Source organism: Antechinus flavipes, chromosome 2 (assembly GCF_016432865.1).
Source record: "Antechinus flavipes isolate AdamAnt ecotype Samford, QLD, Australia chromosome 2, AdamAnt_v2, whole genome shotgun sequence".
NCBI classification, from domain to species: domain Eukaryota; kingdom Metazoa; phylum Chordata; class Mammalia; order Dasyuromorphia; family Dasyuridae; genus Antechinus; species Antechinus flavipes.
Window position 1 is genome coordinate 143545485 of NC_067399.1, and position 18206 is coordinate 143563690.

At 31.9% G+C, this 18206-nt stretch overlaps 1 protein-coding gene across 1 annotated transcript in view; it reads left to right on the top strand.

The window, feature by feature from the left end:
* Positions 1-16559, top strand: part of LOC127546497 (XK-related protein 6-like) — a 77505-nt gene extending 60946 nt beyond the window's left edge. The window contains exons 2-3 of the mRNA XM_051973578.1: positions 3934-4046; positions 6477-16559. Of these exons, the coding sequence (XP_051829538.1) occupies positions 3934-3952 (19 nt within the window). The 3' untranslated portion in view covers positions 3953-4046; positions 6477-16559. The remainder of the gene's footprint in view (positions 1-3933; positions 4047-6476) is intronic.
* Positions 16560-18206: the final 1647 nt, after the last annotated feature.

Genomic DNA, 18206 nt, shown 5'->3' on the forward strand with positions numbered 1-18206 from the left:
TAGCTTACCAGAACATAATCTAATATAGATAGTTTACTTAAAATAACTTCTACTGCCATTACTGATTATGTTTAAGTAGTTTAATTATTTAATATTATTTAATATATTTAATAATAAAATAAAATATTTAATAATTAAATTGTTGGGTATTCTTGTTGTTTTTTACATTCTCTGTTTCTTATTATCACTGCCTGCCTCTTAACTAGCACATATTCCTATCATTGCTGTCTCTTCCTTCTAGGTCATATGATCAGTTATTTAGCTTAATCAACTGTGTCTGAATTCCAGGATGCTTGGAAGTTAGCCTTCTTACTTGGAACGCCAAATTCTTGTATGTAGATCTCCAGGATTTTTACTAAAATCTATCTATTAGGTTTAGATGCTAATATTTCTTAATCTGTACAATACCTTGTTATCTTCTTGACTCTTGATGTCTAGTGTTGGCCTTTTTCATTTGTTCTTTTGTTTCCCAATGCTCAACAAAACTTTTTTGTTGAGCTTTTACTTAAATGCTTAAAAAGCTTTTACTTAAATGCTTACAAAGATGCAGTATATCAAATAGTAAAGAATCAAATTAGAGAGGAGGTTTTGCATAGTATATTGTTAGTCTCCAACAAGAAGTCTTGGATTTACCTGATTTTTCTGACACATATCAGGCTCATTGGACAATTCACTTAAATTCTTCAAGTCATAGGACAATTTTCTAAGACTACAAGATGATACATTTGAGGTGCTAGATTAAACTGATGTTGGGAGTTGTCCCAAAGAAAAGAAAAATGCTGTACAATTTCAAAACTACTATTACTACAAAGATTTAACATATTTTAGACTATATTGTGGCCAAAACTACTACAGTACATGTGTTTTCTTCTTCTTCTTCTTTTTTTTTTTTTTTAAAGCTTTTTATTTTTTAAAACATATGCGTGGACAATTCTTTAACATTAGCCCTTGCAAAACCCCATGTTCCAGTTCCTCCCTTTCCCCCCTGCCCTTCCTAGATGGCAAGTTGTCCAATATATATTAAACATGGTAGAAATATATGTTAAATTCAATATATGCATACATATTTATACAATTATCATGCCACACAAGAAAAAAAGAGAAGCAAAATAAAATACAAGCAAACAACAACAAAAAGAGTGAGAATGCTATGTTGTGATCCACACTCAGTTCCTACATTCCTCTTTTGGATGTAGATGGCTTTCTTCATCATTGAACAATTGGAACTGGTTTGAATCCTTTCATTGTTGAAGAGAACCATGTCCATCAGAGTTGATCATCGTATAATGTTGTTGTTGCCGTGAATAATGATCTGCTTTTGTTCATTTTACTTAGCATCAGTTCATGTAAGTCTCTCCAGGCCTCTCTGAAATCATCCTGCTGATCATTTCTTGTAGAATAACATTCCATAACATTCATGTATCATAACTTATTCAGCCATTGTCCAGCTGATGGGCATCCACTCAGTTTCCAGTTTCTTGCCACTACAAAAGGGCTGCCACAAACGTTTTTGCACAGAACATGCATTTTCTTAAGGAAAAAAAAGGTAAAGGAATTAACAATTTACTCTAAGAATATTGTTGAGAAGGAATAGCTAGGTGGCGCAGTGGATAGAGCACCAGCCCTGAAGTCAAGAGGACCTGAGTTCAAATGTGGCCTCAGACACTTAATGCTTCCTGGTGTGTGGCATTGGAAAAATCACTTAATACCAAATGCCTAAACACCTCCCACCTCCAAAAAAATTTTTTTTTTCATGACATAAAAACTTAATATTAAATATCTCAAAATATCATTTTAAGTTTCTTTACATGGTCTCTTTGTAAAATCTGTGGTTATCCATTCATTTTGGAGGAAATATTTTCGACTGACTATTATGCTAATCATTGTTATAGGAACTTTTGTGGGAGATACTCATTTGAGCCCTTCTCAAAAGGCTAATGTAGCTGAAACAGTTACTGATCTATACAAGAATTATAGAATTGTATCCCAATATAGTTTAGGCTATATATTCTAATGCAACTTATTTAGACTAGTACTTTACTCAATTCATATAGTAGAGTCTATTGCTGGCCCTGAACTTGAAATTTTTTTTAGCACCTTTAGGATTTGTTGACTCCAATCATACATAATCTTTAGGAGTTCTGGATCGCCATCATCCCATGCTGTGAATTGTCTCACAAATTCTTTAGTGGTAGAATATGTAATGTGCCCATAGTAATAAAATCCCACAAAACAAATTTATTCTTTTGAAAGATCTTATAGAACTAAATGGAAAATAAAGAGCAGTTGAGTTGGAACAGAACTATCTTTTTAAGGAAACTATCAATATGTCCTACTTTGGGCCACTATTAAAGAAGTAAGGTATTTAGCCAGGATGCTGTTTTTCTAGCAGATTTATTTTTAAAACTCTTCTCTACTTACTTGGTATTGTTCCTTTTAATGTCATTGAAAAACCTGATACCTATAAGTTGAATAGTGTACTTTATATAAAAATAATTTTAAAAAGGGATTTGGATGCCACAATCTTTATTAAAAATAGGTAGAAATGGGATAATTATAATTTAAATTTTGAATAGGGTGACTTTTAGGAAGTAGTGGTGCTCTCTGAAGGAAGGAGAATTCATTTTTGGATTAATTTAGTATTAGGAAAACACAAACTTAATGCTGACAAAACTAGATGATTAATTTCCCAGTTGGGGAGTTTCTCAATGTTTTTTTGGAGGAATTTTTTTGGTGGGAAGAAGAAAATTCTTAGGGAGCCCAGGAAGACTTTTATCTATCAGTATCTGCTTATCTACCAGTATCTGCAAGATTAGAGATAAAGTTACCAAACTGAAGTGAAAAGAAATATCTAACCTGGTGGATTTCACCTTCTGATAGTAATGTGTCTCTTCCTCTGTATACATATATTTGATTTATATAGTTCTCCATGCTTGTGTAGGGTACTTAGTCAATCAGCATCATTTTATGGCATTTCATTTGAACCATTGAATCATTGAAGTGTGCTTCCACAAAAAGGAAAGCTGAGGACTGGACTTTAGAGTGGAGATTCTGCATTTGCTCAATTGGTTTTTCTGTTCGACCAGACTTTTCATCCAATTAGAAATTCCCTTCCAAAGAAAAGAACAATTTTAGTGCCATTTCATTCTGTTTCTAAAAGTGTCTTTTCTTGTTTTACAAATCTTAATTTTTAATTTTGAAATTCTAGCCCCTTTATTCCTCAGCTCACTCCCAACCCTTACCATCATAACATAGAATTTTAGAAGAAAGGAAGGAATATAGAAAAAAGATTTACTAAGAAAGTCAAGGAAGCAGGTGCTCTTTACTTATTGAAGAATTATAGAGCTGGAAGTGGGGAACCTTATTCATATTAAATATCCACAGTTTGCTTTGTGAACTTAAAATAAATTTATCAGAATTTTAACTTTGTGGTCCTTGCAGAAAAGCTCCTTTTGGGGACCATCCAAACTTTCACTTCACAAACTTCTTAATCACCTTGTTGTACTGTTTCAAATTAAAAGCAGTAAATTAGGTGTGTGTTGTGAAGTATTTTATAGTTTGATTAAACTTCCCTTACTTTCTATGTAAAGGTGGCTGCTCATTTTCTTAAGAGTAATTTCTTGTAGGTAGATAACTAATGACAAAAAAAAAAAAGTTAATATTAGTGCCTTAGAAGATAACAGGTGAAACATGTTTTTTAAAAAATTTTAAAACAGAAGTAAATTTTTATTGTTCAAAAAGGAAAAGGGGAAGATAATTACTGGCAAAAACCTGAGTGAATACTAGATAATCACTGGATGCTCTGTGTGGTGATGTGTACATATTCATTCTTCTGTGATTTAAAATGATTTCTAGTATTTTTATATTTCTTAGTGTCATGCTAGATTATCATTTCACAATCATTTGTTCATTCATATGTATTTTTATTTTTAGCTTTAAGAGAAAGACATGAGGCCTAAGACTGAAATGAGGTTGTTTTGAGGTCATCTGATTTCTGACTAGAAGGTGTGAGATCTCATCGTCCTGAAACTACTTCAAACAGAATGGTAATGGAACAATAAGAGAGGCCTTCATGTTTTTCCATGTCTTTGTCCTCCTACCCCAGCTCCTTCCTGTTTAAGATGTTTTGTTTTTATAATTTGTGAACAGAACATATTCAAGTACATATTATTTGACATAGAAAATGAAAAATAGTAATTCAATCAAAGAAGTTAACTTTGTCTAAATTAACTTTATCCATGAACACTTAAAAGAATAAAATATTTGTGGTAAAACCTCACTAATTAGAAATTTATAGTTTGAATAATTTCTTCCTCTTCTGAAAATTTATTTACAAATAATGGGGGAAATCAATAATTTTTTTTTAACATGAAACTCAAGAAAGAAATTTCTTCAGTGTGTTACTTTTTCTTTTTTAAAGGACTTGAATGTTAATACTAATTTTTAATTTATTTATTTCATCTTATTTATAATTTAGACTCAAGGGAGGGAACCTTAGGAATCATTTAGTCCAACCTTATTTTACAAATGGAAAGAAAAGTCAAGTGGACAGAATGAGGACTAAAAAAATGTAGGTCTCTTTCTAAAACAGCTTTCTCTTGAATATATCTTTAATAATATATGCTGTAATTTAAATGTAACAAAACTACCTATGAAAAATGCAGTAGAATCATTAGGTAACACCTCATTATTAAAAGAATTTAAATAACCAGTGAATTGTTAGACTGTCTCTTCTGAAACATTTTTATAGGCCATAGGCCAAAAGTTTTAAATACCAAAGTTACATAATATAGCAATATTCTAAAGGGATTTCATTATTTTCTAATTCATATTTTACACTGTTGTCTCAAATTAGTGAGGTTTTATGACATTTTTTTGTTTCTCATACTTAAAAAGAAAAAAGGTGGTGGTAATATTGCTAAAAGCAAAATTAATTGGTATAGTAAATTATAGCTTATTAATTTATTTTCAACTTTAATTATTCATGCTATTGAAGCAAGTAATTACCTGGTAATTTGAAGATGTAGACAAACTAAGTTGCCATTCCATTCTGAATGATAAATAAAAAGGTCACAAATAAATAATAAAATAATATTTAGGACAAATTTTATAATTTTTCATAATTTCTTATTTCATAATACTGAAATTCATTTGTATCACATATTCTGTCACTAATAGATTATCAAATGGTACTTTACAAACTTGTACACAGATTTTTAAAACGTGATATTTATGACAATTTTTTTATGATGGGTTATTTTATAGTATGTGTTAAAACAGTGCAAGTTATGGCACTCATTATTTAATATTCTCATTATTTAATGTCTGTCTTAAGAACTAAAAGAATTGAGTTCTGAGTTGAATCTTGTTGATTATGAATCTGAATCTGAGTTGAATCATGACATTTGTGGCTTTCAGTTATGCCCGTGAAAATTGATCATGTTCATTCAAAGTAATTAACCTCTGTATTTTCAGATTGAGTTTTCTACTTAAATTGAGTAACTTAGAGGTTTTTGGATTATTTTCTATCTCTGATCTAAATTTGTATCCTAACTAAAACTCCCACTATTCTCCTGACTAAAATCATTATGAATAAGTTTTATTGAACATTTTCATGTAATTTCAATGGTGCCACAGGAAATGTTAACTTTGAACTAATGATTTTCTTGGCATAAACTATTTGAATAGACAGATGTTAGATTGTTCTATAAGCCTGAGTTGAAGAATTTTTAGTATCCTTAAGTTGTATGTTTATTCAGATTTATTTTAATAAAAAGTGCCTTTAGTATGATTTGAATTATTCTTAACTTTTAGCCACACAAAAGCTATTCCTTTACTATTTTCAAGGCAGTTTCTATGTAAGCTTTAGTTAGTGTTTTGAGTGGTACATGTTCTATAAAAAAAAAAAAAATCTTTATTTTTCCTTTTAATCTTAAAAAGTTACATAATTCATGACAGATGGTGATGAAGTTTACTGCTTGACCACTTTATTTTTATGAGTGTACAAATTGTATAAAATAGTCAAAAACTCTGTTCTAAATATATTCTACACCCTGAAAATTAATTGTTGTGTTATGGTTAATGAGGTGATTATTAGTCAAATTTGTAGAATAAGAAAATATACAAGACAAAAATTGCTGGAATGATTTTTTTGACCCAATATTGATTTAATGATTACAGAGGGTCATGTTTATATGAATTGAATTTTATTTTCATTTTATTTTTATGTATTAAACAGTGAATATTTTTCAAGAAAGTCACATTTGAATATACAGCTTTAGGGTGAAGACAAAAAACATTTGTTTAGTTTTTAGTGAAATTGTCATGTTCAAGGTAGCACATAGTTTTATTTCATAGGGCTTTTAAGATTTTACCTTGGGAATATTGCTATAAAAATTATTATGTTAAATGTTACTCTTTTCTAAAGTCTTTTTACTTTTGACATTGTTTAATTTTTTTTCCTTTTTGTTTTTTAGGTTTGCAAATTTTTTTGGTGGTGGCATGTTCAGAATCTTGGATCCTTATGTTGAATGTATTGGAAAATGTTAATGATATTTAGAAATCCTGAAAATAATTTTATGTATGTTTTATTTGTTTATATATAGGTAAACCAGTAGCTTTAATAAAATCTTAACAAAAAAAGGAAAAGATACTACAATTTTGTAAGTTCATGGTGTTGATAAACTATCACATGCATGTAGAAATTGCATATAATTGTTTTATAGAAGCTTATCAATCTAGTCTTTATGATTCCTTCCTTTGTTCTTCCCCAGCCTCTGTTTGTAACCCTTATTTTTCTGTTTACTTGGCCTCCTTTCTTCTTTATACTTTCCTTGTAGGTCATCTGAATCAAAGATAATTGGTGAGAAAATAAATCAGAAAATGACGGTCTCAGAGTTCAATTTCAGCTAGAAAACTGCTTCAGAAATAGAATTTGCATTAGCATATTGAGACTACCCAAACTACATCCAAAAACACTTAACACCAAATTGCATCTAACTTTCAGATCATCCTTGATCATGTTAGAAGAACAGGATGAACAAGATAAAAAATTGAATTCTCAATTTCACTTTCTCTCTTAGTTCATCTTCAGATGGATTGGTCAATGAAAAGTAAAATGACCAAAAGGAGAGTAAAATTGAAGTAAAAAAATGAATTAAAAATTGAAGGTAATATCTAAAGATTAAATTATGACTCTGAATGAAGAATTGGCTGGTTTCATGCTTTTTGAGGAGGCCATTAATGGGAGGTCTCAGTCATTTTTTAAGTAGCCCATCAAAATGTGGAGCAAGGTAATTCTGAAATTACATGAAAGGGATTAACAAAGTTCAGTGATATTTAGGAAATACTGTGAGTGGTGGTCACGCAAATTATTAAGCATATTTGTCTGTCTTGGGAGTTCCTTTGGTCATAAAAGATGTTAGAAAGCAAAATGATTTATTCTTTACAGGAACTATGAATACGTTTGTTCTTGTTCGCTTCAATGGAAAAGATTTTTTTAAAAGAAAAATGTCCAGAAGAAACGCAATCAATTAACAGTCGTTTTTATTATGTGCCACCTTTGTGCCCTACACTTTGTTAGGCTCTGGGATTTCAACAACAAAAAGGAAAAAGGTCTCTAGTCACTAAGAGTTTATATTCAAGTGGGAAACAACAGGTACATCTACAAGTATACATAAACTAAACATAAATAAAAAGTCTGGAAATCTATGGTACTTAAGTTTAAAGGAAATCAGGTTCCATTAACTTGAGGAAGAATCTTCCAAATATGGAGTGACCCATGAAAAAGCAAAGTGATGATAGAATGTAACTTGTGAGTAACAGAGGGCGGCACTTTGGCTGGATTGCAACTTGTGGGAGAGGCAATAATGTACAATGATCTTGGAAAAATAGGCTGCAGCTAGTTAAGTTAAAGCTACTTGTAAATGCTGAACTGAAGAATTTATATTTTCTCCCAGATGCAATAAGAAGGGACTAGTTTATTGAATAGGGGAGTGATGTGGGGGAAAAAAATGCAAGGAATTAGTGTAGTACAAATTTTTAAAATTTATTGCTTTAAAAAAATTTGGACCTGGATCTGAGGTCTCCTTTCTGGAGAATATGCAGTGTAGTAATGCCTTTCAGCAGTCTAGCCAAATATGTTATCTGTAACCTACTGTGGGGTAGTAAGAGGTTAAATGACTTGTCCAGTCCTTAAGCCGTATGTGTCAAGAGACTAGACTTGAGCCAAGACTTTACTGACTTGGAAACTAACTCATCTGCTTTGCCACACTTCTTATCTTCTAGTTTGTGTGTAGCAATTAATATATTTCTTTAAAAACATCTTCCTAGTCAAGTTTAAGAACAAAATCACACATATCTTTTTCTCAGAGGAAATGGTTCTGTAATATTATACATGGAATTACTAAGCTTTCTCTTGTCAGTAATGCCAGGACAAGAAAAACATTTTAAGACTTCACATTAGTTAGGAATTCATGTTTAAGGAATTATGAATGGTTTTTTCCTTTTCAGAAACAAACAAAAATTACCCTCAGTATGTTTTTATTTTCCTAAATTGGTTTATAGGATAATATATCTTATTGAAACTATAAAATTGTCTCTTTTAAAATTGTCACAGTTAGTAGACATGATGTTGTTGGGGCCTAAAGGAATATGGCATATTGATAAAAAGAATGAAGTCAATTAAAAAAAAAAAAAGATTTCCTGTCAAATTAATTTAAAGTCCCTTGGTTTCCAAAGGATGAGAGTACAAATAAAGAGACACTGTAGAAAGGAAACACATTTTTAGAGCAAAGAATGCTTGTAAACTGCTCCATGGATACATAAGTATGGGTAATCTTTGGAAATGTTAAATATATACTGGTAGTATGCTTTATTCTTATACAAGGATTAGGTTCAAGGTTACTTCATGTAAAGGTCTTTATTAAATGTACCTATTATTTGAGACAGCATTAGTGTGAATAATGTAGTATTACCGGTTTGACTGCTAAAGAATAATAAAATATGACTGTATACAGTAAAATAATGCTGAAAGCATGAATCAGGATGATATGCATCAGTCGCTTTCTCAACATATCTGTTACATTCCATTTGGAAAATCTAGTTTGTTTTGTTGATAACTGTTATAAAGAAAAAGTAGCAACTGGATACTTGTTTCATGCAGATTTTACCTTTTTACCTTAGTTGAATTCACCTGAAGTTTAGGATAATTATGTAAGAAAAAAAAACTGAATAGCAAGTTTTATTTTCATTTTTAAGATAGCACTCCTCTTTTTTATTGAACATACAAAATGTTATCCACTGATGCTGTTCTACTTTTGTGTTTTAGGGTGGCTGGCAAAATATTACCCATCAAATTTGCTCTCTTTCATGATTTTTACTTGTTTTATTACCCTCAGTTATAAAGTTCATGAGAGAAGAGGAGTGTGGGACTGGGAAGATTATTTCAATATAATTATTTTCTTTTATGATTTTATGCATACATTATTCTGAGAAGGGATCCATAGGCTTCTGAAACTGCCAAACTGCTTTATGATGCAGAGTTGAAAAAGCTGGGATCTAGTTTATAGAAGAAACTAAGACTCAGAACTGTTAAGAATTTCCTCAAGGGAAAACAGTATCTAGAGCCTGGGAATGTTGGCTTAAAGTCCAGTCGATATTCTTTTCTATTACACTGTGTTGCTCTTGATACTTATATTTAGTTTTCCCAGTTGGGACATTATAAAGATTAAAGCAGTAATATATGTATTAATCTTTTTAAGCATCCTGGGAAGAAATAATCTGGTTCTGTTGTTGTTTGTTTTTTATTTAAATCCATTGTGATCACCAAATGTCATTAATTAGAAGGGAATTGAGAAGTTACCTATTTTAATCTGTGCTGAGCAAGAACTCCCACTTTTAGAAGTCGTCATCTCATTTCTATTTGGAGAGATCTTCTGTGATTTGGAACCCACTATTCATCAAGTATTCCATTAGGGAACTTGTATTGTTAAAAAGTTTCATGGAACAAAAAAAAAATCTGTGTTGAACTCCCTTCTGGGACCAAAGCATGTTTGATTTACTTTCTCAGAAGAATTCTTGACTGTTTTTAAGAAGAATGTCAAGTAACCCCAAGCCTTCTTTCCTTCAGGCTGAACATCATCAGTTTTTTGGACTGGACCTTCTACCTTGTAATTATGTACCCTCACCATCTTGTTCTCCTTCCTCTGAATATTTTCCATTTTCAGTAATTTAATAAAACGATCTAGGAATGGAAGATTCTACTCCAGATAATCTAACTTCTGCAGTATATAAATGTACTTTGGACTTGGGGTCAGAAGGACTTGAGGTCAAATTTGATCTCAGACACTAATTGTATGACTTTGCTACAGTTTACTCATCTATAAAGAGTGGACGCCAATAACCCCTACCTCTTCCTATTGATATTTCACCCAGACTTAAAACCTGCAAACATTCTTTGACTTCTCCCTTTTTCTTACTTCTCACATCTCATTAACTTGCCAAGTCCTATCTATTCTACCTTCACAATATCTCTTGAACCCAACGATCTTTGTTCAGCTCCATCATATCTCATTTAGATAGTTAGAGTAGTCTCCTAACTTTTTTCCTTTCCTTCAATCTCTCCTCACTGCAATCCATAATTTTTTAGGATGAAACAAGATGAAATCAAGAAATACTGGTAACTGGCTCCCACCTTAACTTTAAAGGGATCCAGGAATCCTGAAGGATTCCAGAACGTAGGAGGGAGAGGAGGCAAGGCATTCCAAGGATGTTATGAACAATAAATAGGCCAATTTTGAATGGAATAAAGAGTGTATGTCAGAGGAAATAATAGGAAATGTCTAGAAAGATAGGCTAAACTTAGTTTGAAAAGTGTATTCTATCCTTAAGGTAATAGCCCTTGAAATTTATAATATGTCAGTATACATAGTTGGTCCCCATGGGTCTAAAATTAGGAACACCTGAATTCAGATATGGCCTCAGACACTTATTAGCTGTGTGAAAGGCACACAAATTAGCTCAGGGCATATTATTTGTGTCCTGGGCCGATGAAAAGCAGTACATAAAAGTTATCAGTATTACTATTATATGAGTAGATCACTGTTTTAGAGAAGTAGCAGTTTGGCCCACAATGTAGAAGATGCAATAGAGAGGGAAAGACTAGTAGGGAGATGAGTTAGGAGAGACTCTTCACAATAGTCCAGACCACAGATTATGAAGACTTGAACTAGGATGGTGATTATAGATCCAGTGACATGGCAGCTGATTGACTTCTGGCTGGAGTGAAGGATAATGAATAATCAAGCAGAGATTGACTGCAAAATTGCAAACCTAGGTGACTTGAAGTGATAGTGGTATTCTTAACAGAAATAAAGTAGTTTTAAGGAGGAAAAATAGTTTGTTTTTGACATATTGAATTGGAGTTGCATCATGATAGAGATAGACCCCAAGCAATTAGCAATTCATAGCTAGGTTTATGGAGTTCTAATGAGATCCCCAGGGGAGTGTGAATAGAGGAGGAGCTAGAAGAGATACTATATAAATGAAGTTATTAGGAATTTCAGCAGTATTTTTTTTTCCTCTTTTCATGAGATTTGGTCAATATTACTTTTGTATTATGTATAAAGTAGGCATTTCCTAGGTTATTTTGGAAATTATTTACCACATTGTTTCTATTAAGAAAAAGAATTTTGAGTTCCAAAAAATTGACTGAAAAAATAAGGCTTTGTAACAAAACTAATCTATTAGTTTCAAGTTTAATGTATGGTAACTCTTAGTTATTAAAATAATAAATTTTGTTTTAGTCATTCTTTTATAAATCTAACTTTGCTGGAGAAGAAATCCTATCCTCCTTTTTTATGTTTCTCAGGCTAAGAAAACAAAAGTCTGGGGCACGTACATCTCGTACTGCTTCAAAAAGTGGTTTAGGAAAAAGTAAACAAGTGTGGAAAACTGAGAAGCAGCCTCAAGGTAGAATACCTAGTACAATTTTTATAAGTTGAAAAATAAATGTGATCTCTATGGCTTAATTTGGAGATTATAGAATTTCCTATCTGTCTTATACTATCCTATCTAGCCTATATCTTCACTGATGCTGGATTATTGGACTGATTCTTGGAACTGGAAGCATTTTAAAATTACAGTGTCTTGTTTGTACATTTGTATATGTTTGATAATAGGTTAAAGAAAACTTTGATTTTATTGCTTCCTTTGTTTTAGCATTCCTTTCAAGATTGATTATTACTGGATAGTTGATTAACTATTTTAGTTTCATTTTTTACTGCCTTTACCGCTACTACTGAATCACCAAATCTGAAACTAATTTAATGTTATAGGACTAAAAATGTTTGCAAGAGATTATTACATAGTAACACAAAAACATTTGTGTAGTTTTTGATATTCATTTTCTCATTTAATCCTCATAACAACAACTCTGAGGTGGGTAGGACATATACATTTTTTTCTCTCTCTCCTTCCCTACCTTCTTCTGTCTTTCTCTGTGTGTGTCTTTTTCTCAAAAGATAAAATGAGGCTTAGAAAAGATAAGCAAGTAGTAGAAGTTTAAGTGGCAAAACTAGGGCTAACCTGTTCTCATTTTAGTGTACACTAAATATATCATCATTGTAACATGGTAACTCGAAAAAGACAATGTTCTTCTAGGCATTGTTAAGAGAATATCTTCTTTTTTGCTCCCACCACACTGTGCTTGATTTTAGTTAATAATAACAACTTATATTTACATATGCAGTACATACCGTATATACAGTATATATACTGTATACTATATAAAGAGATTATGTGGCTTGCCTGTGGTCATATAGGTAGGCAGTGTCTGAGGCTGATTTGAATTCAGGTGGTCTTTACTCCAGATCTCTCACACTATCTACTATACTACCTAGCCACCCAATAAAAGATAAAGTACCTTTTATGGAAGACATTGAAAAGGTGTCTCAGCAGAGTTGTTTCTTAACCTGGGATGCTTGGAATCCCTGTCCCACTGTTGCCTCCGCCCTGTGTCCATTGATGGAAATGGCTTCTATGAACTTTTTTTCCCCTTATATTTTGATAACTATTTCAATATAATTGGTTTTCTTTGTGTGGTTTTTGTGTATTTAATATCTATTTAATATCCATTTACAAAAGTTATTCTGAGAAGGGGTCTATAGACATCACTATTTGTCAGAAGGGAAGCTCTGTCAAGAAGAATAGCATGTTTGAACTGATGCTGAGTGAATGAGCAGGACCAGGAGATCATTATATACTTCAACAACAATACTATAAGATGATCAATTCTGATGGACATGGCTATCTCCAGCAATGAGATGAACCAAATCAGTTCCAATAGAGTAGTAATGAATTGAACCAGCTACACCCAGCGAAAGAACTCTGGGAGATGACTATGAATCATTACATAGAATTCCCAATTCCTATATTTTTGTCTGCCTGCATTTTTGATTTCCTTCATAGGCTAATTGTACGCTATTTTAAAGTCTGATTCTTTTTGTACAGCAAAATAACCATTAGGACATGTATACTTATTGTAGTTAAGTTATACTTTAACATATTTAACATGTATTGGTCCACCTGCCATCGGATGGAGGGATAGGGGAAAGGAGGGGAAAAATTGGAACAAAAGGTTTTGCAATTGTCAATGCTATAAAATTACCCATGCATATAAAAGCTATTTTTAAAAAATAGCATGTTAAATTCTTAAAGGAGACTTGGTTCGATAATTGTCTTCAGCTATTTGATATTGTCATATGGATAGATTAGAATTGTTCTGCTTTGTTCCAGAGGGTAAGACCAGGAGTAATGGGTGAAAGTGGCAGAAAAGGAAATATCAGTTGGATTTAAGGAGAATTTTCTAACAAATCTCTCAGAAAGGGGAGTTGGCCTTCTTGCTGACTAGAGTATTCCCACTCTGGAGATTTTCAAATGGAGACTGGGGTAATCCTTTAGTAATAATGTAGAGAGGATTATGGGAAAGGCATAGCATAGACTAGATTCTTTGGGGCTTATTGTATTTCTATAATTACATACACACATGTACACACATATACAGGCACCCTCTTCATATTTTCCAGACCAAAAGTTTTCGATAAAGGAAATTTCTCCTGTACATTCTGCTAAAAACTCTCATGTGCTCTCCCTCCCCCTCCTCCTCTCTTTCAAGTGGGACTGTTTTAAAGTTGTGCCAACTGTACTACACTGACAGATAAAGATTAACCAGATTACTTACAGAATGAACCATTGGTTTCTATTGTCATTTTCACAGCTTGGGTATTTTATTTTGTTAGTCAATTTGGGCATTCGTAAGCATTTTTTCAAACATTTCTGATTGTAATTTTACTTAATTTTGTCAACCTCAAATATTTTAGGAATGTGTCTTGTTTTTATTAATCTAGGAAATCAGATTCTGATAATGTAGAATGCATTTTATAATTCAGTTAATAGATTTGTTATAAATCATTATTATTATTTTGCTCTGTCCTCTTTCAGATTCTTAAAAGTATTTTCTGATGTGTCATTAAGACATTTTCAAGTTTGGAAAAAAAATGTTTTCTAACCATATTGTTGACATAGGATAGTTTTGTTTAGCTTATTACTTTAACTACCAGAAGAAAACTTCTTTTCAAATGTAAATGTTGTGTCTTGAGGGGATATAATAGTCTCCACATTGGACTCCTGTTCATCCTTATGTACTATTCATTAGGATTCATTTACAAAGAACAACTCAAGCTAGAAGACTATTGCTGAAAAATCAAGACTCCTGAAGAAATCACACCTTGAATTATTGGACTTACTAGAGAGAAGAATATCAGCAGAATAACAAAATTAGAATTTTGAAGATAACTTAAGGATCCTTAAAATATCATCCTAGGTGACAGTACTCCAAGAGATAATAGGCGACTCTTTGTTTAGAAGAATAAAGAAACTTTGGTAAAGGTTGGTTAATCTGTGAATAAATAAATGTCATCAATTTAAACACGAAATTTCAGGTTGAAACCATTCTCTGTCTTAATAATTTAGATGTTTTCTCTTTTTTTTTCTTGATCCATCTGATTTCATAAAACTCTATAATTCAAAAACAGTTCAATCCTGGTCTCCAAAACTTAACAAAAAAAGATGTCATGGAGTCTGCTTTATGCTTTCTTCACTAATTAGAGGTGAGGGAAGAGATATAAAGGAAACATTGTTAGAATAATCCAAGATGTCTCTTAACTCTGAAAATAATTTTTTCAAAAAAATTTTGAAAATGCTTTTTAAATATCTTTGAAGTTGAAGTGTTATTTTCCAAAATGAGAGAGACTATGACATAGCTCATTTGTCCTCAGCCTCAATATTTTTATTATAGAAGAAAGGTGGAAATTCTAGTGCAAAGGCCTCTAAAATTCTTTAAATTCCTGACTTTTTCAGCTGATCTCCCTAGGTTCTTAATTATATCCATGATACTTTACAAAAATCTTTATTTTAAAGTTCTCCATATCTACCTATAGGCAGTTGAGGAATAGAATAGCCTCTCATCTTCTGTCACTTTTGGATTTGTACTCTTCTCTTGAATGATGATGATAATACCTGACACATTTATATGGACTTTAAAGTAAGAACAAAATACTTGATTTTTTCATCTAATCTTCAAAATGGTAATGTGAAATGAATACCTACTTGTATTACCTTCATTTTGCAGATGAGGAAGTTGAGGCTTAGCATTATTAAGTGACTTGTTTCCATGGTCATGCCAGAAACAGGATTTTAAACCAGAGACAACTTATTCCTTCACTAGCATTCTTTCTAATATATGACTCTAACTTCTTTCCCACATTTACCCCTAAACCCCCTCCCCCCAATTCTTTTTCTCCCTTCCACTTTACCAACATTTCTAATCCTTAAGAGTTATAGTGAATTGTCAGTTATTTTTCCTCCTGATTTGGTACTCATCACATCTCTTTACCTTATTCCTTTGGTGTATTCAGCCTCTATTCCTTTTATTTATGAATGGACTTGGAATAGGAATAGATGGCAAAATTGAGAATAATGAGCAGCTGTGAGAAATCACAATATTATCTGTAAAATCACCAAAAAAAAATTCTTTAAAGGCATGATTTTTTATTTCTTCCTATTCTTCATCTCCCTCACCCCCACTGACTGTTCTTTTAATTCTAGGTATGATATATAGATCACGTGATGAACTAGAGTTGGTCGGATGTTCTCTCTGTTGACTACAATGTCAATAAAGTTTTGAAATCAATTTCAGTTTTTAGAATTTGTGTTTTAAAAATCTTTCTCCAGAATTTAGATGAGCCACTTGTGAAAATTAAGCATTGATTATACACATATGTGTCACTTTGTATATTCTTTATGTTTACAAAAATGTGAACTTATAAAAAAAAGAAAGGATACTGATATAAGTTCCTTTAGTACATTTTAAATGCTATAATTTAGAAAAATTTAATGTACACAATTTTAGTAATTTTCATTAAGTGTGCGTTCTTTTGCTATGTAAATTATATTGTTTGTCTTATTTAATAAAAAGTGAACAAAGATAATTTGAAAAATAATGGCTTTATGTTGATTTTTTTTCTACAGAAAAAATTTTTGATTACACAAATTTACATGAAAGCTAATGATATGTATTTTTGTTTATAAGTCTTGTGAACAGGCCCTTTGTATTTTCTTCAGTAATTTGATGATCTGAACTGTATTTAATGTTTCTATAAATTGAATTGATTGGGACTGCATAAATTATATATTCTAGTTATTCATGTGTAGCAAATTTTTATCTAATAAAATAGTATTTTTTTTGAAGAAAAATTTCTTTAGTTATTAATATATATTTTTAAAAGAACTCAAATGTGCTTCAAGGAGGTGAGGAAATAAATAAATACCATGTTTATTTGCAAATAGATATAATTACTTAAGAGTTGAAGTCTCATGATAATCATTCTGAAAGTTTGAGTGAAACATTAGGCATTAACACACAAATCTTTAAAAATCCAGAGTATAATAAAAACCTTATGGCGAAAATCTTTCAGCTTTTCTTTTCCTAATGCTTCTTAGTATCCCATAAGCATAGTGCCTGACACATAATTAATACTTACTTATTACTGACTTTTTAGTTTCTTAGCTGAAAACGATAGTCTTCTAGTGTGATGGATTGTCTTTTCAGTTGCTTGTATTTAATAATTTTTCTTTTTCTTTTTGTTTACTATTTGTTCAAGAAATGACATTAGTCATGTAGTCTGTGTAGTGCCCTAAAGACCACTGGGTATGAACTCATGAAGATCTGAACTCAGATTCACCCTCAGACCCTTGCTATGTGACCCAAGGCAAATCAATCCCTATTTGCCTCAGTTCCTCATCTGAAAAATGGGTCCATGTTGGAGAAAGAAATGGCAAGCTATTCCATTATCTCTGCTAAGAAAACTAAAAGGACTTTGTCCACAAGTTACATGGAGTTGGATAAGATTGGCTAAACAAGACCTATTATACAGTTCAATTTAGGTTTGTTCCACACCCTTGTAGTATTAGAGATAGAAAGACAAAAATAAAGTAGATCCTGCCTTTCAGAATCTTGTGGGGGAAATTACATAGATGAATACATAAATGAAGGTGAAATAATGAAGGATCAGGAAACCTCACCCCCTTTTAGGTGAGTTATGGGCAGCGTTGCACAGTGTATAGAGCATTGGCCCTAGGATCATGAAGACCTAATTTCAAATCTGGCCCCAGACATCGTATAACTCTGGGGGTCACTTAACTCTGTTTGCCTTGGTTGCCTCATCTATAAAGTGAGCTGGAAGGAAATGGCAAACCACTCCAATATTTTTGCCAAGAAGATCCCAATGGAGTCATGAAGATTTGGACACAACCAAAAAAAATGCCTGAACAGAGACCACGACATATCCTTTGAAAGAAACTAATTCTGAGAAAGGTGAGGAGGGAGAGTTGGGGACAGCTTGTTTGAAGGCATTGAAGTGAAGTATAGAATATCTAGAGTGGACAACAGCAAATAAACTACTTTGGCTAGGTTATATAGAGTACCTGAAAGGATTATAATGGAATCAATTGGCAGAAAACAGATTAAAGTTGGATTGTGAAGGGCTTTAAATCCCAGATGGAGAAACTTGTAATTTATCTTACAAGCAATAGAGAACCCCTGAAGTTTATAGGAACAGGAAACAAAACCTGTATCTTGATAAATGTAT